The sequence below is a fragment of the Anopheles moucheti genome, assembly GCF_943734755.1.
Source record: "Anopheles moucheti chromosome X unlocalized genomic scaffold, idAnoMoucSN_F20_07 X_unloc_7, whole genome shotgun sequence".
Lineage (NCBI taxonomy): Eukaryota > Metazoa > Arthropoda > Insecta > Diptera > Culicidae > Anopheles > Anopheles moucheti.
The window spans coordinates 85001-95000 of NW_026453581.1; the positions used below are offsets into that span (position 1 = coordinate 85001).

Here is a 10000-nt window from a genome sequence, read left to right on the forward strand (position 1 = left end):
CAGTTCAAGACCCAGCACGCCGTCATACATGACGTTCCACAGTGTGGGGCCCAAGATGGACCCCTGTGGAACGCCAGCAGAGAGGCTCCGCGTGACTGGGCCATCGTCGGTGTCGTAGACGAGCTGTCTGCCTTCAAACCAACTGGCGAGTATCCGCTGCAGCTCCGCCGGAACTCCCTTCTGCTGAAGCGCTGCTGCCGTCGAGGACCAACTGGCGGTGTTGAACGCGTTCCTTACGTCGAGGGACACCACCATGAGGCACCGATTGTCGCGGTCGTTGGTCCGGTGAAATTGCATCGCCTTGGCACCTGCTTGCACTACGCGTTGCACCGCCATCACGGTGGATCTCCCGCGTCGGAACCCGTATTGGGCAGGGGAGAGCTGTGGAGTAGCCGGATCCTCCAGGTGGTCGTTGACACGATCCAGCACCAACTTCTCGCACACCTTGCCTGGTCCGTTGATCATGCCCAGCGGCCGAACAGACGAGGATTCGCCTGGTGGTTTCCCCGGTTTGGGCAGCAGGACGAGGCGTTGCTGCTTCCACGCATCTGGGAAATGTCCCCGGTCCAGACAGTCCTGGTAGACCTTGCGGAACACTTCCGGATGTTCCTTGATGGCGGTTCGCAGCACGGCATTCGGGATACCGTCTAGTCCCGGTGCCTTCCTGGTCTGCAGCTTGTCCGCGATTGCCAGCAGCTCCTCTTGGGTGACGCGACGTACCGGCTGTTGGAGGACGGTGGCATTGCTGACGTCCGCAGGCCACTCGAACGGCGGATGTTGCGGGAACAAATCCTCCACTATACGATGGAGGACCGCTGGATCCGTCTCAGGTGGAGCACGACTTCCCCGCAGTCGTGCCTGAAGGATCTTGTAAAGGTCGCCGAACACGTGGTCGCTGGCGAGCGAGATCAGCTCCTCCATCACCTGCAGCTTGCTTCGACGAATGGCGCGAGTCAGCTCCTTCTTCGCCTCCAGATGTTGTGCGGCCGCTGCGGCTCTCTCGACCGGATCCGTTCGGGAAAGGGCGTACTCGCTAGCGGCTTGGAGGACGTCACGAAGCTGCTCGATCTCCGCAGACCACCAGTACAGGTGCGGACGAATACGGTATGATGGGGCCTTAACCCGCACCATGATCTCGTCGCACGCCCGCGTCAGTCCTGCCACAAGATTCTCCGGCGTTGGAGTGGCTTCCGAGAAGCGGGCTGCCTCCAACGCAATCTTGAACGCCTCTGGCTGGAACTGGCACGTTTTCCACATGATGCCCGAACGTCTTGCAGGCGTCGCACGACGAGATGGATCGGCCTGACCCCGCCTGGTGCCATCGCTGGTGGTTGCGCCGACGGTGTAGCGAATGTAGCGATGGTCGCTAGCTGACGCCTGGTCCATCACCCGCCACTCGCTGTGGAGAGCAATCGTTGAGCTCGCGAAGGATACGTCGACCACGCTCTCGCTAGCTACTCCATTCCCCACGAAGGTTGGTCGCTGGCCACGATTCAGCACCGCAAGGTCCAGGAGACTGGTAGTTGCCAGCAGCTCCACCCCCTTGTCCTTGGTGCGAGCGCTCCCCCAGTCCAGATGCCAGGCGTTAAAGTCCCCCGCAACCACGACGTGTGTGTGAGAACTGGCCTCGACGTACACCGCATCCAGGAACGCTGCGAAGTCATCGGTGGAAAGGCTCGGGGATGCGTAGCAGCTAACGAACGTTATCCCCCCGACATCTGCAGCAACCATTCCGGGCACGGAACTGCCCCAGATACGCTGAATGGGACGCATGCCCGTGACGATGATGGCTGCCTTTCCGGACGAATCCACGGCCCAGCGACCGTCGCTGGTTGGGCTCTTGAAGATCTCGGACGCGACGACCACATCCACTCCCTCCTCACGCGCGAACTGCAGCATGAGGTCCTGCGCCGTTCTGCTCCGGGAAACGTTAAGTTGCAGAACCTGCAACCTACCCGGAACCGCTGATGTTGATGTTGATGCTGCTAAACTAGCCATGGGATACACCGTTGCACTGCACGGCCCCGATGACATGGGTACCTCCGCAAACGATGCACTTTGGCATGGCGTCGCATTGCCTGGCCTGATGGCCCGCAACACCGCACTTCAGGCACACTGCCTGCCGATCGACGCCTTTGCAGTTTGCTGCAATGTGTCCGCGTTCCAGGCAACGATAGCAGCGCTTCTCCTTGCCGCTCTGGACCTCCAAATGGCGGATGTGACAGCGCGTATTCCCGATGGTCACCGTGTTGCCCTCCATGCGCTGGGCGGCAAGACGCGGAACCTTGACTCGGGCCCGTTGAGTGCCCTCGAGTCGACGCCATTGGTCCACTGCATCCTCTCCGACGGTGGTGCCAACAGCAACGGAGATCGCGGTTGCTGTTTCGGCCGGTTTCGCCAGCATGTCGATGTCGGTGATGAGCAGCTGGCTCATGTCGCACACCAATCGCACCTGAGCCTTGTCGACCAGGCACTTTTCGATGGCCGCCTTAACTGCAGACCCATCTACTCCTGGCCGCAGATACAGGGACAAGGTGTGATCATCCACCCGTCTTGCACGGGCCACATCTTTGTCCACTTCAGTTTGCTGCCGAATGCTCGCGTACATTTCCAGGTACGTAGCTCCCTTCACCGCAGTGACACGAATAATGTCCGGCCGTGGCTTCTTGCGGTGAACCTGGTTCGTTGGCTGCTGCTGTGCGCTGCGCTGCTGTTCGAATTGCTGCTGCTGCTGTTTCGGCTGCTGTGGACGGGTGATGCCCCGCTTCAACACCGTGGTCCACTTCTCGTTCGGCGGAACCGGCTGCATAGGCTGCTGCTGCTGTTTCGGCTGCTGTGGACGGGTGATGCCCCGCTTCAACACCGTGGTCCACTTCTCGTTCGGCGGAACCGGCTGCATAGGCTGCTGCTGTTGTCGCTGCTGCTGCTGCTGCTGTTGCTGCTGCTGCTGCTGCGGTTGCTGCCATTGCTGTTGGGACCGGTGCTGTTGGTGGAATTGCCGCACCTGTGGGGGTCTATAAAAGTCTCCTACATGCTGCTGCAGTTGCTGCTGCTGCCGTTGAACTGGCCGCTGCTGCTGCAGCTGCTGCTGTTGTCGCTGCTGCTGCTGCTGCTGTTGCTGTTTTGCTGGCTGCTGCTTCGCTGGCTGCTGCTTCGCTGGCTGCTGCTGCTGCTGTTGCTGCTGCTGCCGTGCCTTCTTCTGCTGCACCCGCCAACCACCACGGCTACGCCTGCCCTTGGCTGGCAATGGCGCGGGAACTGGGGAAGCAGTTCGCGGTGCATGCTGCTCGTGCAAGGTGACCACCGCCCGTGTACCTTGCCGATACATCTCCAGCTCCTTGCGTGTGCTGGAGAGCTCAGCAATGAGCTCCGACAGCTGCGCTGTCATTCTGCTCATGTTGGCCTGCATGGCCGCAACCTGCTCGTCGCGGTTCTTTAGCTGCTCGAGCAACGCAGCTAACTGTAGCTGGCTCGCAACTTCCACCTGCGTCGCGCGCGCCGGCAATGATGAGGCTGTCTCCTCCAGCTGCTCCTTCCTCTCTGAGGCTGCCACGACCGTGCAGTCCAGGTCGTCCTCGTCCTCATCGCTCGATGTGCTTGCCATCTCGACCTGTACAGGGGACGGCAGGGGGTCCCGTAACACATCGAGTCGCTGCACCAAAACGGCTAGATCCGTTGTTCGCGGTACTGAAACAGACCGTGTCCGCGAACGCAGAACCCTCTGCGATGGGGGTTGGGCCGCCTCGCCCAGCCCCGACATGTTGAGCTGATAAGCCGGGCCACTTACGCCAAGAAAAGGGTATAAAAACGGAAAAAAAAACGACTTACCGGAGAGGTTTTTCCGTCCTGGCGAGGTGAGCGAAGATGGTGGGAGAGCGCAGGGGTGCGCGTTGCACTCGTCCCGTCGAGCCGCTTCTTTTGATACCCCACTTGCTGGGGTGGCGATAAGATTTTCCGCGGAAAATCGCGAAAAACCACTTCGGATGGTTTTTCCGCCCTAGGGTGGTGGGGGTGGGTGGTATGGTGGTGGGGTGGGGTTTTCCCGACTCTCCTCTTCAAAACTCGTCGTTTGATACCCCACACGACGGTATCAGGGCGAAAATTTTCCTCTTCGGAAAAACACTTTTCCGGCCGTATCTCCCCGGATGTTGTGAAAATCGCTTTTCCGGCGGTGGTTTTGGAAGCGATAATTCACCCCGCAACTTTCTTCCAAACACCCGGGAGCTCTACCTCCGCTCCTTGGCCGGGAAAATCGCGAAAAACCGCTTCCTGGGTGGTTTTTCCGCTCTAGGGGGGTGGGGGTGGGTGGTATGGTGGTGGGGTGGGGTTTTCCCGACTCCCCTCTTGAAAACTCGTCGTTTGATACCCCGCACGACGGTATCAGGGCGAAAATTTTCTTCTTCGGAAAAACGCTTTTCCGCCCGTATCTCTCTGGATGTTGCGAAAATCACTTTTCCGGCGATTGTTTTCGATGTAAAAATTCACCCCGCAACTTTCTTCCAAACACCCGGGAGCTCTACCTCCGCTCCTTGGCCGGGAAAATCGCGGAAAACCACTTTTCGCGGGGGTTTTCCGGGGCTGGGTGGCGGGTGGGTGGTGCTAGGGGGGGGAAACCGCGTTTCCCCCACTCCTCTTTCCGAGACGCGTCGTTTGACACCCCACTCGATGGTATTGGGCCGAAAATCTCACACACACAAATTTCACACACACACAAAGAGCGGTGAAATTTCGTCCGGGAGTGCCCCTCCGGGAGCGCTAGCGCTCCAGCAGGGGGGTGATTCGTCCGGAAGTTTTTTTCCTCGCTCTTTTTCACACACACGCCGCCATTTTCGACGAGCACGTGGTTTTCTTTGTTCGCTAATAACTCCCTGAGTTTTTGTCCGATTTCCACGAAATTTTCAACACTTGTTCTTTACTGTAGAGCGCAACTTTTAAGACACCTTCCAGCCGAATCGATCCGCAATGTTCGGAGTTATACAGGTGTGAAATTTCACCACAAAAACACCTGCCGTTCCGCGAACTCCATCAATTCGGCCAATATTTCTTCACCAAAAGGTGTGGCCTGGTGAGGCCCACAAAGTGTCACTATCACTTTTTCGATAACTTCACTCTTTCGCACAATATATCACAAAAACCGTTTCGTTCAATAACACACGCAAGGGGGGGCGTGGGGCCACCAAATTCGCAGGGGGGGTTCCAGAGGGTACCTCCAACTTTACTACAAACTTTCGCACCGATCAAGCGCAAATTGCGGCACTTTTGCTTTGAAAAACCGAGGAGCGCGGATTTCACGTCCACTCAGGTCGAGCTCTCGATCGCGACTACAGGGATAACTGGCTTGTGGCCGCCAAGCGTTCATAGCGACGTGGCTTTTTGATCCTTCGATGTCGGCTCTTCCTATCATTGTGAAGCAAAATTCACCAAGCGTAGGATTGTTCACCCTTTCAAGGGAACGTGAGCTGGGTTTAGACCGTCGTGAGACAGGTTAGTTTTACCCTACTGGTGTGTGCTGTTTGCCGCTATCTTAACGGAATTCCTGTGCAGTACGAGAGGAACCACAGGTACGGACCACTGGCTCAATACTAGTTCGACCGGACTTTGGTATGACGCTACGTCCGCTGGATTATGCCTGAACGCCTCTAAGGTCGTATCCAATCCGAGCTGATAGCGCTTCTCAAACCCATTAGGTGATCGGAAGCTAGCGGGCTTAACAACCCTCCGAGATCCGTCGGTGCTGCCCCGCGCACACTGACGTCTCATCCCCGCTATAGCACTAGACTGAGCCGCAACGGGCGGGAGCACGCTGCACGTGGAAGTACCTTACCACAGGGAACCCTGGTGGCTGTGTTTCCGTCGACCGTGGATACAACTAGTTTCGACACCTTCGACCGCCCGCAAACGACGGGACTACAGGCTGGGAGCTGCGAGTTGTAGAGATGCGTTCGCATCGATCCTCTCAGGCGACCCATGCTTGCTGGTGCTCGCGTTCACTTTGGGAATGGAGTGTTCGCGAGAGTGATTGTTGTGTTGTGTGTGTACAGTTGGTGCTTGCGTGCACTCCCATAGTGGAGTGTTCGCGAGCTTAAAACGCTAAGTCCCGATTAATACTCTCCTCGCAACATTATGTGCGTGGCTCCACGCCAAGTGGGATTAGCGGTGCGAAACGCGATTGGTAAAGTCGATGGTGATGTGCGTACCAACAGGCGATTTGTTAAGTCAAATGCGAACTGTGGTGCAACAGGCAATGTGTGTTTATTATCAGGTGTTGTTGGAAGTCAATACGATTTGACTTTCAAAAATTTTTCTAAGTCCCGATTTTTTTTCTCGTCGAGTAACTACAATGCACTATTTCTATCGCAGCGGACTTGCGGTTCATGGCCTAAATGATCGCGAACGAACACGTATTCGCAAAAAAATTTTTGTATGAAAAAGTCACCACTCGGGTACCTCCATACAAAAGTACCAAGTTCGGGTCGAGTGGTCGATGGACGTCGAAGGTGAAAATTTTTCATCATCGAAAATTTTTTCCAAAGTTGAAGCAAATGGGCCCTAGAGTATGAAAAGTGAAACCACGGATCGATTTGAGAAATAAAAATTTTTGTATGAAAAAGTCACCACTCGGGTACCTCCATACAAAAGTACCAAGTTCGGGTCGAGTGGTCGATGGACGTCGAAGGTGAAAATTTTTCATCATCGAAAATTTTTTCCAAAGTTGAAGCAAATGGGCCCTAGAGTATGAAAAGTGAAACCACGGATCGATTTGAGAAATAAAAACTTTTGTATGAAAAAGTCACCACTCGGGTACCTCCATACAAAAGTACCAAGTTCGGGTCGAGTGGTCGATGGACGTCGAAGGTGAAAATTTTTCATCATCGAAAATTTTTTCCAAAGTTGAAGCAATTGGGCCCTAGAGTATGAAAAGTGAAACCACGGATCGATTTGAGAAATAAAAAATTTTTGTATGGGAGGGCCCCTGCTAGAACATTTTTACCAAGTGCGACCATTTTACCCGGTGAGTCAAAAAAAAATTTTTTTTCACGGTGACTCAAAACTTCAATATTAGACTCCCCTGAGTATGAAAAGTGAAACGAAAATCATTTTTGAGAAGAAAAAATTTTTGTATGGGAGGGCCCCTGCTAGAACATTTTTACCAAGTGCGACCATTTTACCCGGTGAGTCAAAAAAAAAATTTTTGTATGGGAGGGCCCCTGCTAGAACATTTTTCCCAAGTGCGTCGATTTTGGGTCGCCGACACAAGCTCGGGTCAAAAAAATTTTTTTTCTCGGTGACTCAAAACATCAATTTTAGACTCCCCTGAGTATGAAAAGTGAAACGAAAATCATTTTTGAGAAGAAAAAATTTTTGTATGGGAGGGCCCCTGCTAGAACATTTTTCCCAAGTGAGTCGATTTTTGGGTCGCGACACAAGCTCGGGTCAAAAAATTTTTTTTTTCTCGGTGACTCAAAACATCAATTTTAGACTCCCCTGAGTATGAAAAGTGAAACGAAAATCATTTTTGAGAAGAAAAAATTTTTGTATGGGAGGGCCCCTGCTAGAACATTTTTCCCAAGTGCGTCGATTTTGGGTCGCCGACACAAGCTCGGGTCAAAAAAATTTTTTTTTCACGGTGACTCAAAACATCAATTTTAGACTCCCCTGAGTATGAAAAGTGAAACGAAAATCATTTTTGAGAAGAAAAAATTTTTGTATGGGAGGGCCCCTGCTAGAACATATTTCCCAAGTGCGTCGATTTTGGGTCGCCGACACAAGCTCGGGTCAAAAAATTTTTTTTTTCACGGTGACTCAAAACATCAATTTTAGACTCCCCTGAGTATGAAAAGTGAAACGAAAATCATTTTTGAGAAGAAAAAATTTTTGTATGGGAGGGCCCCTGCTAGAACATTTTTCCCAAGTGAGTCGATTTTTGGGTCGCGACACAAGCTCGGGTCAAAAAAATTTTTTTTTCACGGTGACTCAAAACATCAATTTTAGACTCCCCTGAGTATGAAAAGTGAAACGAAAATCATTTTTGAGAAGAAAAAATTTTTGTATGGGAGGGCCCCTGCTAGAACATATTTCCCAAGTGCGTCGATTTTGGGTCGCCGACACAAGCTCGGGTCAAAAAATTTTTTTTTTCACGGTGACTCAAAACATCAATTTTAGACTCCCCTGAGTATGAAAAGTGAAACGAAAATCATTTTTGAGAAGAAAAAATTTTTGTATGGGAGGGCCCCTGCTAGAACATTTTTCCCAAGTAAATTCGATTTTACCCGGTGAGTCAAAAAATTTTGAAAAAAATATTTTGCCAAAATCGTGTTCATTGCCTATTATAAGGGACCAGGTCAGCTCACACGCATTTTTGGAGACCATATGGAAAGTGCGTCTGGGATTGCGGAAATTAAGTTTAGAGTGTTAAATGATGGTTTCGCAATCCCGAAAGGCTCAAAATCCACCCTAAGGTTCCCCGGGTGAAATGTGGTTTCCAAGGTGTGAGCACTATCGGTGATAGAGTTGGAATGTGATTTCCAGAGCGCAGGGCGACTGGGCTAGAGCGAAAATCATAGACAAAGGTAAGTATTGGACTGAACGACTCGAAGCAAACGAAAATCATAGACAAGGGTAATGGACTGAACGACTCGAAGCAAACGAAAATCACATACAAAAGTAATGGACTGAACGAATCGAAGCAAACGAAAACCGCAAACAAGGGTAATGGACTGAACGAATCGAAGCAAACGAAAACCACAGACAAGAGTAATGGAGTGAACGAATCGAAGCAAACGAAAACCAAAGACAAGAGTAATAAGAGTGAACGAATCGAAGCAAACGAAAACCACAGACAAGAGTAATAGAGTGAACGAATCGAAGCAGACGAAAGTCATGGACAAGAGTACTGAAAATCGGACCAAACCTCTAGAAGCACACGAAAATCATGGACAAGAGTACTCAAAAACACGGACCAAACCTATGGAAGCACACGAAAACCATGAACACAGGGATAACTGAGAACGAACCTACCTATCAGAGCATGTGAAAGCATGGACAAGAGTACTGAAAATCGGACCAAACCTCTAGAAGCACACGAAAATCATGGACAAGAGTACTCAAAAACACGGACCAAACCTATCGAAGCACACGAAAACCATGAACACAGGGATAACTGAGAACGAACCTACCTATCAGAGCATGTGAAAGCATGGACAAGAGTACTGAAAATCGGACCAAACCTCTAGAAGCACACGAAAATCATGGACAAGAGTACTCAAAAACACGGACCAAACCTATCGAAGCACACGAAAACCATGAACACAGGGATAACTGAGAACGAACCTACCTATCAGAGCATGTGAAAGTCATGGACAAGAGTACTGAAAATCGGACCAAACCTCTAGAAGCACACGAGAATCATGGACAAGAGTACTCAAAAACACGGACCACACCTCTCGAAGCACACGAAAACCATGAACACAGGGATAACTGAAAACGAACCGAACCTCTCGTAGCAAACGAAAAACATGGACAAAATTATTCGAAACGAACCGAAGCTCGATGCGAAAAACATGGAAAAGCAAGCCCGTAAGTCGCACTATCAAGCCCATAAGTCGCACTATCAAGCCCATAAGTCGCACTATCAAGCCCGTTAGTCGCACTATCAAGCCCATAGGTCGCACTATCAAGCCCGTTGGTCGCACTATCAAAGCCCGTTAGTCGCACTATCAGGCCCATAAGTCGCACTATCAGGCCCGTAAGTCGCACCAAAAAGCCCGTAAATTGCCCTATCAAGCCCGTTAGTCGCACTATCAGGCCCATAAGTCGCACCAACAAGCCCGTAAATTACCCTATCAAGCCCATAAGTCGCACCAAAAAGCCCGTAAATTGCCCTATCAAGCCCATAAGTCGCACCAAAAAGCCCGTAATTCGCACCAAAAAGCCCGTAAATTGCCCTATCAAGCCCGTTAGTCGCACTATCAGGCCCGTAAGTCGCACCATCAAGCCCGTA

General features: G+C 51.8%; 1 protein-coding gene across 1 annotated transcript in view; it reads right to left on the minus strand.

The window, feature by feature from the left end:
- Positions 1-3224: 3224 nt before the first annotated feature.
- LOC128308919 (putative uncharacterized protein DDB_G0268364) overlaps positions 3225-10000 on the minus strand; it is a 30162-nt gene continuing 23386 nt past the window's right edge. The window contains exons 3-4 of the mRNA XM_053045533.1: positions 3321-3610; positions 3225-3240 (exon numbers count right to left, since the gene is read on the minus strand). Of these exons, the coding sequence (XP_052901493.1) occupies positions 3225-3240; positions 3321-3610 (306 nt within the window). The remainder of the gene's footprint in view (positions 3241-3320; positions 3611-10000) is intronic.